Source organism: Haliotis asinina, chromosome 1, assembly GCF_037392515.1.
Source record: "Haliotis asinina isolate JCU_RB_2024 chromosome 1, JCU_Hal_asi_v2, whole genome shotgun sequence".
NCBI classification, from domain to species: domain Eukaryota; kingdom Metazoa; phylum Mollusca; class Gastropoda; order Lepetellida; family Haliotidae; genus Haliotis; species Haliotis asinina.
In genome coordinates, this window is record NC_090280.1 from 51267485 (window position 1) to 51283162 (window position 15678).

At 39.1% G+C, this 15678-nt stretch overlaps 1 protein-coding gene across 2 annotated transcripts; it reads left to right on the plus strand.

Moving 5' to 3' along the window:
- The first annotated feature begins 1350 nt into the window (after window positions 1-1350).
- Window positions 1351-15654, plus strand: LOC137293481 (small integral membrane protein 14-like). 2 transcript variants are annotated; one of them, XM_067824058.1, is made up of 5 exons: window positions 1351-1529; window positions 6520-6599; window positions 9342-9390; window positions 11346-11491; window positions 12442-15654. In XM_067824058.1, the coding sequence occupies exons 2-5, from the start codon at window positions 6525-6527 to the stop codon at window positions 12484-12486; spliced, it is 315 nt and encodes a 104-aa protein (XP_067680159.1). In that variant the 5' UTR covers window positions 1351-1529; window positions 6520-6524; the 3' UTR covers window positions 12487-15654. The 2 variants fall into 2 exon arrangements, with proteins under 2 accessions (XP_067680159.1, XP_067680151.1); XM_067824050.1 differs by lacking the exon at window positions 1351-1529 and adding an exon at window positions 4379-4563.
- The last annotated feature ends 24 nt before the right edge of the window (window positions 15655-15678 follow it).

Consider the following 15678-nt stretch of genomic DNA (forward strand, 5'->3'; position numbering starts at 1 on the left):
ATAAACTTTCCAGGTCTGTTTACCATGAAACAGCTGGCGCCATAAAGAAGAACTTTCTGAACGATCCATACAAGAAAATGATTCCCAAAAAGTCAGTTTTTCTGGATGAGCCGGTTGAAGAAAAGGACGACGGAGTTATTGCCGAGACACAGCCGTTGGTGACGCCAGTATATATCGCAAGCATCTTATGTGGTTCTGCTTCGCTGATTACAGTCGTCTGCCTGTGTGTCAGCCAGTGTTGTCCAGGGTTGTGTGCTCACCTGTGTTTGTCGTTTGCGCCAGTTCGACTTGTCGTTTGCTGCGAAGGATGCTGTGACGAAATCTCATACCGCAGCAAACGGTTCAAAAAACATTTCGAAAAATATGTTCTAGGGGAAGAGATGGACAGTGATGAACTGATCTTGTAATGACTGTGTTTTTTCATTCGAGAATGACAGGTCCGCTTAGAATGGCCTACCTTTTGAATACCAGAAACATAATTGTAAGTGACTAGGGTTAGGTTAGGGTTGGGGTTAGGGTTAGATTAGGGTAAGTTAGGCTAGGTTGACCAAACCCTAACGTCCTAAGTTGAAATTGTGGTGCCGTATTCTAAAGGTGCTCCCTTGAATTGTCTGTCAGCAAAGAGAGTAACCAAAGAGTGTGTGTGGATGTCTGACTCTTCAGTAACCGTATGAGGTTACGACTTACATTAAAATGATAATTCATCCAGTCCAAGCCAACATAAAAAGAGTCCGATACTTCATGAGATTGCAACTAGTGGTTATTTCGTACTCTTATCTAGGTCGCCCTGCGTGGTTACTGATCTTGCTCAATTTCTAATTTCTCCTCCCTCCTTCTCTCTCTCTCTCTCTCTCTCTCTCTCTCTCTCTCTCTCTCACACACACACACACACACGCGCGCGCCCTATAAAATTGTTGTGGTCATGTGATATTTCTGTTTCATGCTAAATACTCACATTTATCACCCATCGCCCAATTCTCTCACCCCTAAACACACATTTTATAATTATTATTAATCATTAAGCCCGGACTTGGACAACGGTTGTTGGGTTTCATATAGCGAAGTAAGGTCATTAAGGATATGTTGGTGGATATACACCACGCTGGCATTGAGACCCGCACTAGCATTGAGACTTCAACAGATTGTAGATTATCCCTGGTACAAGTAATACGATAGTGTCAAATACTGTTTGTTAAAATATTCGCTCCAAAACTTAACGTCCTCTAATTTACAAAATGGAAAACCTAATAAATCCCTCTGATTTAAAATTACATAGACATCACTGACAGTTTGTTTCGGTGGATAATTCACTCACGCCATGTTTACAGTAAATGTCACATACGTGTGTCGCATTTCAAAATGGCCGTACACCAATCAGTGTCGACCACGATCTTCTTCCGATCATGTGATATAACTAAACTACGAAAGTACTAGTGCTGAACATAATCCTTGATGTGATTTGACATAAGGAGTCTGTTATATACCCAAGTGCTGAAGGATCGTTGTCTCACCTATACAGCTAGCTGTATGTATGTATCTGTCTATTGCTTTCATAGATATTTACGTAGTATTTCGATGCATATGCGTGTCTCTGTGTCAGTGGTAACGTTTATCGTAGTTTTCCCCAACTGTCAGCAGAAATGTTTTCTACTTTAAATTACAGGAAAATGGAAATGTATTTTACAGTGGACTCTCATATTACTTGTCAAATTTAATGTGTGTGTTTGTGGTCGGAATTTGTTCAAAGTCTGACTGATTTTCATGTAATGTCAAAAATATGAAATCATACGGGCGGACATTTTACTGCAATATAAGCAGACAGGACATGAACAGAAATAGGCGACGGCGGACAAGAGTAACTCTACAATGAACATAGTTTTCTAGTCATCAGATAGCCTTCAGCAACCCATGCTTGCCATAAAAGGTGACTGTGCTTGTCGTAAGAGGCGACTAACGGGATCGGGTGGTCAGGCTTTCTGACTTGGTTGACACATGTCATGGGTTCCTGATTGTTCATATCGATGCTCATGTTGTTGATCACTGGATTGTCTGGTCCAGACTCCATTATTTATAGACCGCCGCCATATAGCTGGAACATTGCTGAGTGTGGCGTAAAACTAAATCACTCACTCATATCCCTTAACCGCATTGTTTTCACTTAATCCTAGCCCTTTCTGCAATACTAAAGTCTTAATGAAGCAAGTCTAGATTTCCTCAATTTCTTCTGAATCTCATGGGGCGGCGGGGTATCCTAGTGGTTAAAGCGTTCGCTCGTCACGCCGAAGGCCCGGGTTCGATTCCCCACATGGGTACAATGTGTGAAGCCCATTTTCTAGACTCCGCCGCCGTGATAATGCTGGAATATTGCTAAAACCGGCGTAAAACTAAAACACACTCACTCACTCGGAATCTCCCATTTCGCTGGGGCTCCTGTTCCATTTCACAGGAGTATATATGTTTGATTACACGAGCCCTTTAGAGTTTAGAAAGTGATCAAATGTGACATGGTATATTTGGGATTGCACTTTCTGAATAAAGTACATATTCATGTTCTTTGGGGTGGGCGGGAGTTTGTGGATAGGGGTGAATCCCATCCGGGATTCGAACCCACACCCTCAGAGGCACCCAATCGCAAGCACACTGCCCCTCTCCCTTAGATATCACCATTTGCTCTGACGTGTGGATTATGTTCCCAATTTTCTTGTATTTCATGTTACTTTTGTAATGAAATTTGTATGCATATATACCAAATTTAATATCACACATTATCTTCGACGTTAAATGATACGTGCCGCGTTTCATCCCCCGTTACGTTCTCCGGTTCCATATACTACTATACTTTTACTACGTGTGGTTTATATTCTGTAGCCAGCTTCTGGTTGACGATCAGCGTCTATAACAGTTATTATGCATCTCATTGTATGGACGTCATACCAAAGTAATATAGAGAAGTGAGGAATTGCTTATAGCCGTGGAGACTTTCTTAAAGGCTATTTTACTAAATAAGAAACTTAGGTAGCATGAAATAATGAGCTAGATTTACACACATCATTAAATATCTAAGATTCCTTCAGAGATCATTATCTGTGGTGAGTTTCTTAATTGTTTACATCCTGCAGCGACATTGACGTTCCTTATTATACTCGTATCGGCTTTGGCTCATCTCTTTAGTTTAATGACAATTAACGTCTTCATGACTGCTCAATCGGCGCTGGTAAACGCTGGAGCATTGAGCTCACAGATTCTGCTACACCATATGAAGAATATATTATTAATGGAAGTTTTTTCTAGCAAGGGACCAGCAATTTTGTAGACTTTCTGCGTCGCGTTAGAATACCACTTTAGCATGTTTCAAGACACTGGATTCATTTGGTAATGATAAAGTCTCCCCACATTTAAAGAAAAATATATCAGCTCAAATGGCTATTTGCTAACTGTTTGTATTTACACAGTAATTAGAAATGAGTGCATCGAGACAATCTCATTACATTTAAACACTGTGACTTAGCTAGTTTTTATCTTAACATAATCACGGATGATACGGTTGGTAGGATTATTTATCATGATAGAACTTCTCTGTGGTATAACTTTTCACTATGATATTTCACAGTAATATGCCCATCACATCCATAAAGACACACCATTAACAGTTCTGTTACCTGTATAACCTCAGCGAATGACATAAACGGAATGAAATACATGAATATATGCAACAAAAATCCCATTGACGTTATATAAGACTTACACACAGTTAATGAGCACTTAAAAAAATCAGTAGTATGTTATACTGGCTTCATTTGAATAGCTCCCAGAAGGTCCGGGGTAGAATAGGCCTTCAGCAACCCGCGCTTGCTATACAGGCGACTATGCTTGTCGTAAGAGGCGACTAACGGCACCGCTTGGACAGGATCGCAGACTTCGTTGACACATGTGATCGGTACCCAGGTGCGTATATTGATGCTCATGCTGATGATCACTGGATTGTCTGGTCCAGACTCGATTATTTACAGACCGCCTCCATATAGCTGGAATATTGCTCAGTGCGGCGTGAAACTAGACTCACTCACTCATTTGAATAAATATACTTTACTACTCCACGCGAAAACACAACAAATATATACAATTAAAACTGCTTTGTGAGAAAAGACCGATGGACTGTATATCAGTCGAGTGACACTAACTGTGTGCTAAATCATAGTGCATGCACCCCTGAAGCTATTGATAATTTGCAAAGTGGCCAAAACACTACGGTTACATTCCACAGACGCTTTGTTTCATTGAATAACGGCACACATGAAATGGACGACCTGGTAAATGATGCAACGAGCTTGTCAATCAAAAGAAACGGAACACAGTGACCCCAACACGGAAGCTCCGCGTGTTACGTACTGTTATAAGTTGATATACCACTTACATCCGGGCACTTGGCTCAGGACTGACGTGGCTTTGTTGATAGTGGGACGGGAATCGATTTGGTTGGCCAGCATCATAACATTTGACTCAGGACATCGGGCGGGGATACTTACAGTGTTTTGTCAAACGGACAGTTTCGTCACACAACAGGTAAACATTGTCAGTGTTGCTACTCTCAAACAAATAGGGACGTTATTACCGTGTCGTCTTGGTGTCGTTGGTTTGGAAGGAGGGTGCAAATGTGGGTCACGTGTATGCCCAAGACTGCTTGTTGCAGCTGTGCGGGTTCGTGTTGCTAAACAGGTTATCAAAGTGTAATAACGATTCATTTTCCATACAGCTGGCATGGAGTTTACACGGCTGCAGATATAAGTAGATTTACAGTGAATATTATTTAACGAATACTTGTTGGGCAGTATATGGGATGTTGTCTGCCTTGTCGAAGTCACGGCTGGCTTCCGGGCAGTTATGACATTTATACACCAAAGTCGTCGGGTTGATCTGAACGGGAGATGCAATTTCACGGTCAGGTTAGTTTACGGACTGGCGTGTCACAACGATGCCTTTGATGCGATGATAACAACACGTTTACTGGAATGAGATGGTTGTAGGAGACTTGATGAAAGCCTGAACCACTGTGGTACTTGGTCTAGCAAATTATTTAATGAGGATGCTAAATTCCTATCTGTGATGTCGCCGAGTGGACAACACTCGCATTTCAGGGACATATTTGTAATGCAGGCATGTCCATTTTAAATGTGAATTCACCCTCCTTGCAACAAATCCCCTAAAGTGTTGTTTCACAGGTGGAAAGGTGTGGTGTGTTTCTACCACTTTTTTTTTTTTTTATGTGCCACTGATAGAAGCAAAAACCTGTTATAATAATTAGGGTAGCATAGTTGTGCTTTATATTGGGCACTTCATTTTGCATTGTGAATTAAATGAAGTGATGGAGGCTTAGGCAGATCTGGGGTAGGGATATTGGTGGGTGATGTAGGACTGTACCAGTTATCACCAACACCTGGCACTAGTGCTTGTGCAGAAAGCTTAACTTGTGCTTCTGTAGTATTTCAAACATTAGCACACCACAAAAGTGATAGACTATGACAGGTAAAATCACTGTAAGTATTTTACATAGTAGACGTTACAAATATGAATCTTCAGAGAAGACCAGGCCCAAACATGTTGGGGGATGTCACATGACCATTAGTGTGTTTACATGAAATTTCATAAATGATAAGAATTGAATGAAAATCTTTCTGGCTGTGTTGTGAATTTTTGACTGGTCTTTTTAGTTGTTGAGAAAGCACGATACAAACTACAGCGCTTCCTGTTGACTGCATTTCAGAGAAGCACGATCAGCAACTGTAATCAAGCAGGAAACATGCATGAATAGCTAATCTATCATCAGCAGAAATTTTGTCTCATTGTGTTAAGAAACAATGGAGCAAATCATTAAAAAATGCTAAAAAATGGTGATAACTGGTCACTAGCCAGTACACGTTACTGTGGCTTGTGAGCAGGTACGCACGTCACTGCTTCTGTTTACCCTCCTCTCACCCTAGCTCTATTTAGTGTGGATGTTACTGAATACAAGATATAGCGCTGTGGGTCTCCAGGAAAACTATACACTGATGAGGACCAGAATAGCCATGACTCAAGATGTGCCCTAGCAGCTCAGCAAGTTCATTGGGCAGCGAATATGAAAGTTGGAATCAAGAGTTTTACATGGGATGAATTGAACATAGGTGCAAAGAATCCAAAATTTGTCTTTGCAAGTTCTTCCAAATCTCAGGACAGTGTCTGATTCAATAATACTGACTTGGGTAATGATTCAGATAAAGAATTTAGTGAATGGTAAATTGCAATCAATATGTCAGTAACTCAATTCCTTGAATCTGACTGAAAATGTTCAGTCATTCGCAGCCATGGCAACAAGCATGATTCAGACAATTTTGATCATTAGGAATGGCTATGCAAGATCAATGAATTTTATTTTGTCATTTCCTTAATGAATTTACTTCTTCCAGTTGCTCTATGCCATAAGCCAGAAGTTGAAATCCATAAAGGTGTATGCCTTATAAATACAAATGTTCTGTATTCCAGACAAGATGGCCGATGGAGGTTTTGACCCGTGTGAGTGTATATGGAACCACGAGAATGCTATGCAAAGACTCATAAACTTGGTAAGTCTCTGGAGAATTGCACTCAAGTTATTTTGAGGGTTGTTTTGTTGAGCTCTTCCACTTTTCCAGCTTCTTGAGAATAAATGTCCAGTGGATTGAGCAGAAATGTTTTCCAGTTGTTTCTGTCCAAAAGGATGTAATCATAACACTAAAAACAATGTTGTTTTCTAGTTCCAGTAGGTAGTATGTTAGAGATTTTTTCACTGTGAGAATGTGGAAAATGGGTTGTCCATCTCTTCCCTTGGTAATATTTTGTAGACAGTTATGGTGTTAAATCTTTATAGTCTTTATTAACAAATGTCTGTTGGTAAATACCCATGAAAAGCAGGGTTAGAATTGATCTTCAGTAACCCATGCTTGTCATAAGATGTAACTAACCAGACTGGACTGTCAGGTTTGATGTCTGGGTGGAAACATGTCATTGCATTGTATCCCAACTGTGTAGATAGATCCTCATGATGTTAATCCCTGGATTGTGTGACCCGGACTCGATTACTTACAGACCGACTCTGTATGGCAGGGATATTGCTGAGTGTGGCATAAAACTTAACTCACTCAATCACCCATTTGATAACTTGTCGAAATGTGTTCAAGAATACTTTCATGTGAGCTACAAAACTGCATACTGTATTTAAAATACCCTGTTCTGTCAGCATGTTTGCAGTTCTTCATGTATATGTGGTGGTTGGGTAGCACGGTGGTTAAAGTGTTTGCTTGTCTCACTGAGGAACCAGTTTTGTATCCTCACATGGGTACAACTTTTTGTATTTCAAAGAGTGAAGCCCATTTCTGATGTCCCCTTCTGTGATACTGCTGGAATATTGCTAACACTGATTTAAAACTGAACTCACTCATTCACTTCCAAATAATTTATCCAAATTGACAGTAAACCTTGAGAACTCATTGTGATGAGGCAGATGTTCAATGTGGCTCAGAATCAAAAGTCATAGTTGACCTTAGACGCAAGTTATAGAGCAAGAAACATGGCAACATCCTGCCAACGTGTAATGCATGTGTCATGTGTTTTACTGCGTGTACCATCATGTATCAGGGTTTGACTTGGATGTTTACATCAGCCGGTGAGATAAGGTTAGTTGTCTGCCATCTGTTGCATCTGTGTGGGGAGATGGCAGTTAACAGCTCACATATGTCCAATGTTGATCAATAAATACGTTAACAGTGATGGATGTCTTGATATTTTGAAGGTATAGAGGTATTTCTCACATTAGTTGATAATGTGATATGATGTCAATGTGATATCATAACAGTTTGTTTTCTGTTCTGGTTTTACTGATTCTCAAAAACAAAGGCAAATATATCAATATGTGTAACATGATGAAACCAAATTGGTGATTATTTCTGTTTCAAATAGAGTAAAGTAGTTTGTGAACTTGTATGAAACCATGGAACAATTCAGAAAGAGTGAGGGAGTCAAATTGTTGTAGTAGTGGTGTAATATATAGATATCGTCCTCAAGCCATATAAGGAAAAGCTGTTGGGTACATTGTTGCAAAAGTTAAGAGAGTGGTTGGATGATTTAGATTTCACATCGAATATTCCAAGAAAAACACAGCTGTTATTAATATCGTTGTTTTGTTCAGCTTGGAGTAATGTGTGGTTTTGGGGATATGTCTCCTGCATACATAGACAAGGAAAGTTTGAAATGTTGAAATATATGTAATTGGAAATAGATATGAATGATATGATGTAGGCTATTGAGGTAATTTGCTGGTCAAGAAATGCCACATTTCCTTTTGATCCTCAATGTTAATCACCCCAGTATTTGCATGTGTGTATCTTATTTAATTTAAAGTTTATTCCTTACTACCATTAGTCGTTTAAGATTTTTCTTATTGCCTTGTCCCCATACAAGATAAGTGGAAACAATTACAATTTACATAGCAAAAAGTTTCATGCCATTGACCTATGTCTGACCCTTCCCTGATCCATCACCCCATATTCTGCATCTGTACTACCAAACAAAAGAAAGACACACTAAGTGAGTGAGTGAGTGTTTTACGCTGCACTCTGCAGTATTCCAGATATATGGCGACAGTCAGTAAATAATCAAGTCTAGACCAGACAGTCCAGTGATCAACAACTTGAGCATCGATCTGCGCAGTTGGGAACCCATGACATGTATCAACCAAGTCAGCGAGCCTGACCACCTGATCCTGTTAGCCGCCTCTTACAACAAGCATAGTTGCCTTTTATGTCAAGCATGGGTTGCTGAAGGCCTATTCTGCCTTGGACCTTCACCAGTCTCAGATTCACTGAAAGCTCTCGCTATATGTTATGTATATACAGTGTAAATGGTTACATGAAAGATGAATTTCTCCATTAACTTGGGGGAACCAACTGCAGACCTTATGCAGATCAACTGCATGCTTATCATACGGTCAGTTGCTACAAAGCATGTGCAAGTATCGTTTTTACGAGTAATACTTAGTTAAGAATTTGCCAATTTTCCATCAGTTTGATCATTTTTTGAACTTATGAAAATGATAGATTTTCAATGTTACAAATTTGTTGTACATTAGATCCGTTCATGTGTAAATTATAGTGTCTTAAACAGAATATTTTGCAAAATCTAGTTTAGAACAGTTGAATGCTTACATTTACTCCAGTGATTATAAATATTTGATGGGTAGTGACCTTTTAGGAACAAAAGAACATAAAGTGATTATTTCCCTCCCTATGGGTTGATGGTGATGTTAAACGTTGTTGTTCATCTCTTTTCAGCTACGGAACTCACAGTCATACTGCACAGACAATAACTGTGTCCAGGATTGTAAGTACTACTTTCCTTCAACTGCCATTATTTTGTTGTTATTCCCTTGTGAAGGTCGACCTTGTTTCACCAGTTGTCCCCCTGAGCCCACATGGTTTCTCTATCCCTTCGTGAAGGACATTTTCCGTCTTTATACCATTCTTATTTTGTTAACTGCATCTTAGTTTGTTTCTGTGATTCTTGCATTTGGACCTCCAAAAGTATATTTTTTTAACTTTAATCACCTGTTGTGATTGTACTCACTTGAACAGATTATGAAAGGTATTTGTTTCTTAAAGCATGTTAAATATACATGGGCTAGTCATTGGAGGGTAAGGTCTCTTGCTTCAGTGACCATATTGACAGGGGAAGAAGTGTGTCTTCATCATGTCGATTGATCACTGGGCTGTCTGGTCCAGACGCGATTATTTCCAAACCGCCGCCATATAGCTGGAACATTGCTGAGTGCGGCTTAAAACTAAACTCACTCACTCACTAACTCGTCATGCTGGGTTTGATTCCACTTTGGGGTACTCTGTGTAACACTAACACTGTTATACCTGTTGTGATATTGCTGAAATATTTCTAGAAGCAGTGTAACACTATACTCACTCACCATGATAACCACTGACCATTGCAGCAGTATTGCTTATATGTAGTGTTGTATCCATGTGGGTGCATGTGTAAAGTATGACGTCCATGATGGTTGACATTTGGTCGATCAACCTATACTGTTTCAAAGTAGCACTGCCAGGTTGAATTATTGATGGAGAATCCATGAATGATGTATATGTTGTAGGGAGGCTGGTGTGCGGATGCATAATTAAGGGAAATATTGGATTCTTGAACAAATGACAGTGTGGGAAATAATACAAAATGCTAGATGCAGGATGTCACCATTATCATATCAGCTAATATAGGAGATAAAATGTATGGATTTCCAGACCAACAGAATATTACTGAAACCTCATACTTAACTGCTGGTCTAAAATATTAATAAAATATTGATTACCAAATATTACCGAGAAACATCACTCAGTATTTTGCCCTGATGGCTTTGTTAGAATATGTTCAGTATATTGTTTTGGCTTGGTTCAACAAAGTCATGGCCTTCAATTTCAAAGTGTATCAGGTGTGGCTAAACCCCAAAACATACAAAGATATTTGTGAGCTTTAGTCAGCTAACAACCAGACATACTCACTGACGTCTGGTTTGACCAGAAAAATTGAAAATTCACCCTAGTTTGCAAGCTGATACTCATAATTTGTTCTGAGGGCATGTAAATATCCTTTGATGGCACTCTTGACTGACTAGTGGCAGTTAAGGGCTGTAATTCTAAAGTGTCAGTGCTTTAGGCAGGTTGATTTTACCACAAAAGGAAGTGGAAGTGAATAATAGTGGACAGACAGCAAACCCAGTCAACACTTCGGTTTTGTTAATGTGGGACCAGTCACAATCTTTGGGGCACTGTGGGGTGTTTGATTGAGTGTGGGGTTGGACACTAGTCGCATTAGTCATTAGTCACAACAGCCTCAGTGAATCACTTTACTGAGACAAGTGAAGCCCATTTCTGGTGTCCCTCTGCTGTGATATTGCTGAAAAGTGGCACAAAACTAAACTCACTCGCTACTAAGACAAGAGGGCTTGTTTACAGGGGAATAAAGTTACACCTTACAGCTTGTGTCAAGCCCTTTGAACAAGATAAAATACTTGCTTTTCCTCTGCCAGTTACATCACCTCTTGCATTTGTGGTGTAATTATGGTATTGACAATGGATCAGAGTTATTACCTGCTGGTCTTCTAAGTCAAAGAAGTCTTCAGAACAGTTTCCTCAACAGACTACTCCGAATTTCAGTGGTTGTGACACTGTCTCACCATGGATGGCAATGTCTTGCAGTATTATTCTGACATGCAATAATAATATCCATAGTTTTATCTTTACTTTCTTCCTGACAATGAGATAATGTTGTTTCAGTGCCGGGCCCAAATGCTGCCCCTGATGGCGGCTATGGTACCATGATGATGATGATGGTTGGCTGGCTTGTGGTTGCCACAGCGTTGTACCTCCTCCGTCCACAGAGTCTCCGTAACCAGGGTGATGGGAAACCAGCAAGAAATAATGTAAGTTTAACACTGCCTTGTTTTATCCCACACTCAATTTTGAAGGTCTTTCAGGTAGTGATACCTTTATGAAAGGAATAGGTAGTGTTGATTCTGATACATTCTGATTCAAATTTGCAATAAACAAGTTTGAAATTTTGAAATATTTTCTTCAAGGTTTTATTGGATAATTATCTGAAAATAATTTTATAAGAAATCCAGCTCAGAGACAGGGTCAATTATCTTATGAGGACAAGAATGTGGCTCTGATGTCATAAAGAAATTACACCACAGTGACTATATTTTCACATAAATTTATCATTGTCATAGCCCATTGACCTGTTAAACAGAATTTATGTGTGACCAGCAAGATCAAGATTATTCATAATTGTCATAGCGTCTGATTCAGGACAGCCATCATCCGAATATTTCCGAAAACCAAACACTATGTAGCCAAGAAAAAGCTGTACGAGACTTAACTGCAGTTATTTATATGACGCTAATCTCCCTTCTTTAACATCATCACGAAAGCATTGTACTTATAGTGGTTTGATCAAACCACATTGACTTTGAAAGGTTTTTGCTACTTAATTTAATGTTTACCATTGATGAGATAGGGCAAGCACTGGTCTGTTGTCAGTCTGTATACTGTTGGGTCCACAGACCATCTATTGGGGTCCCATGAATAGATTATGTCTCCAGCATGTTTTTTTTCGACCATGGATGATTGCATGATCAGTGCTTCAACTACATGCTCATCAAGTCCTTTTTGCAGGATGTCTTGATGCAGGAAAACGGTCACATAAATTAAATTACATTTGTGATGTCATTCCATTGTCTGCTTGCACTATTACTTTTCAGGAATGTGCTATGTGCAACAGTTGCAATGTAATGACTTCATTTTGTCATTTACTTTTGATAACACAAATATATATATAACATTCACTCATTGCTACTGACCTTTGTTGCAGGATTACGGGGGTAGCCCCCCTCCTCCCACCCCTCCAGTTCACTAGTGGACTCTTCTGGACCAAGCCCCCTCCCCCGAATTCCCAACAGCTGATGGACATGAATATCGATTACACAATATTGCTGAAGACCATTCTTACTGGATGTAAACATGTGGTGGTGGTAGTGAGCATTGCAATAACTTGTTGGCAGACTACTGTGGAGGACTGGGTGCCAGTCAGTGTGGGGAGTGTTGTCCAAATCCTGATGTGTGATGGGCTCTTCTGAGTGACTGTCTTCAACACAATTGTCCTTGAAAAGTTTACCCAACTTTCAAGCTGGTATCACTGGGTGAAGTCAACATGGCCGACAAGCTTGAAAAATATGGAGTTCTCTTTCAGAATGTGTCAGGTTACTGTACTACCGATAACAGAAGAATATTCTCAGCTTTATGCTGAAACAGGGACGTTGTACTGTATTCCAACAGAATGCTGTGTCAGCATGTTTTGACTTCACACACTGGACTTGGTGAATCTATTGGCATTCCTATCGAGGACAAGCTTGTGCTGCCACAACAACAGCCACACTTTATATTATTTTGGTGATTGGTGGTGCATAATGTATAATGTGTTATCTCTCTGAAAGACAATAAGCCAAGGCCACGGCAAGTTAGTTACTTGCTTAAGGAAGTTTACTACAAACCATACGTAGAATTGTTTATTCATACAGCATGGTCCATTAGAAACGCACAAGGTTTGTTGTCACAAAGATGCTTTCTTCATACAAGCTATAGTACTAGTCTTCACAGAAGGGGGAATTTCATGGGTTGGACAAGTCTACTAGTCTTTTAAACACTCAAAAACTATTAGTATTCTAATGAGACCTGATGGTTACCTCAAGATGTAAGGTTTGGCTCTATAAGGCACTGCTTGCTATGTGCTGCAGACCGGTAAACATGGCTGACAGTGTAGGATGTTGGGTGCTGCAGTGTGTTGGTTGTTGGACAGGTAGTACACCTGTTGTGGCCTTGGCTATTAGTAGTGGTTGTTAATCATGCCATTGTATGTTGTTGACCAACCCATCTGCGGTAGAAGACTTAGACATGACTCTAGGGCTTAATACAGTAAATCTCATTACAGATTCTGTCACGGAAAAAACAAGCGAGTAATGCCCAGTGCCCAGTGACTGCTAATGTAACATCTGTATAAACCCAAAAGTACTTTCATCATGGTCACCTTAAATACAATGGTTAGTTACCCCTCTGGCAACATAAATCTTTGGAATATGTTGGAAGCGCCGTTTGGCATTTGTTTTCAGGTTCCTTAATTCTTTAAAATATTATCACTGATCTATTTCTCCTTGTGGCTTTAAGACTGAATATGCCACATTTAACCTTTGTCCACAACAATGCTGGTAAAGGAGTGGCCCACTCCTCTGTTGGCATCAGCCCTGGTATTGTCCTGACATGAGACTAATATAAGCTAATATAGCTTTTATATCACTATTTACCCAGGGAGTCAAAATTGTGTTTTGAGCCAAGAAGTCAAGGCTTTGGTGCCTAGAAATTGGCATGGTTGAGAAAACATAAACACAGAATTACTTGTTGAATGTAGTGGTTTTTTTTGTGAAGGTCTAACAGACGGTCATCTCTCCACTATTGACTGTGAAATCTGTCCTGGATGTTTCCTATGCTTGTTTTTTTTCTAGATGTAACAATGTGATACAATCAGTGATGATCCTGGTTTCTAGGCAGCTGATTGGGCATCTTAGAATAAGCTTTTGATTATGTTGTAGTTAGAAAGGCACAATCAGCCATTCAGGCAGTTTGGTTTGAGGAATATTGTTAAAGTTTGATTTAATTTGACGTGATGTCGATATTTGGAATTATTCCTAACAGATCTGACTAATGTATTGTAAATATTAAATATATGATATGAAGTGATGGCAATATCTGTTACTATCAGAGTGCAGTTTTGATTGTCTTTTTGCCTCGGATATGTCACGACTTAATTCATTAAGACAAGCTCAAAGTGATGTTACATTATTTTCATTTGTAACTTTGTGATACCATTTGTAAGACCCTGAACACGAAATTGAATTGCAAAGAAATATTTTGACAGAAAATGTGTAGAGATAAAACTATTTTTGCAGATATTATTGTTTCTTGTTATATTATTTTATTTATAGTGTAAAAATGTGTCTGTACATATGAAAACATGCATCTATCCTTTAATTGTACTTGTATTGAAATCAAAGTGTTCATGACAAACATGACAGTTGACCGACAGTTATTTGTGATATCCTTTGCTTGTTAGAATCCAGAGTATGTCTGGTGTGCAATAGAGCACAGCCCTGAAACTAAATCTCAACTTTGAGGTGATCACTAGTACCTTAGTTATACACTACATGATGTACAACCTCAGCTGGTCCACCATTTTCATGATTAAAACATGATTAAATGATAATATATGATGGTGATGATTGATTTTTATGCGATGTTTGTAAGTTTTCAGCATTTTTTCATATTGGGAATTCCTGGTATCATCAAAAAGGTTGTTTTGATTGCCATGGTTACTGGTAGTAGTGTTCTGAGGTTGATCCTGGTTGTGAATCTGTTCAAGAAATTGAAAGTTATAGATATTTTTGTCAGCAAGAAGTTTCAGCAATCATAGCCGTATTACAGAGCAATTACCTCTTCAGGTGTACATTATGAAATTTACAATGGAATAAAATTTTTGTTTTATTTCTATTCATATTTCTGAAAACACTCTTTACCCCTGATGGTTCAGAGGTTGAGGATTGCCTCAATTTATACATTTCAGGATTAACAAATCTTGAGTGTTGAGATATTTTTTTTAATTCTTTGCCACTTGGATGGCCTATTAAACGCTTCTTTCAATATGAATGTGATCAGATCACTTTGAACTTACCAGGTTAAAATAAGGGCTGTTCTTTTTCAGGTCATAGATCATGCATGAGGAAAACTGTTCACTGGAAGAATGTTTAGCTAAGCTCTATGTCGACTAAATTCTCCAGATTTGTAACGACACAACTCGGTCGTCACTTTACCTCTCACATTGTCCTACTGAATACTGTAAATATTCCTACTGTTTGTCTTTCGTATTGTCACAGTGGTGGCATTCTCACTGGCAGTTGACTGCAAGACAGTTGACAAATATTTCATAAATACTGAATGACTTACTTATTCTTGTCAAAAATAAAATTGATAAAATTTCCTTTCCTGGTTTTCTTATGTGATT

Excerpts from the sequence above, each read along its gene's own strand:
- LOC137293481 (XM_067824058.1), top strand. The coding sequence starts at position 6,525 with ATGGCCGATGGAGGTTTTGACCCGTGTGAGTGTATATGGAACCACGAG. Across the intron at positions 6,600-9,341 it reads TGCAAAGACTCATAAACTTG|CTACGGAACTCACAGTCATA; the intron begins GTAAGTCTCTGG and ends ATCTCTTTTCAG. Across the intron at positions 9,391-11,345 it reads CAATAACTGTGTCCAGGATT|TGCCGGGCCCAAATGCTGCC; the intron begins GTAAGTACTACT and ends ATGTTGTTTCAG.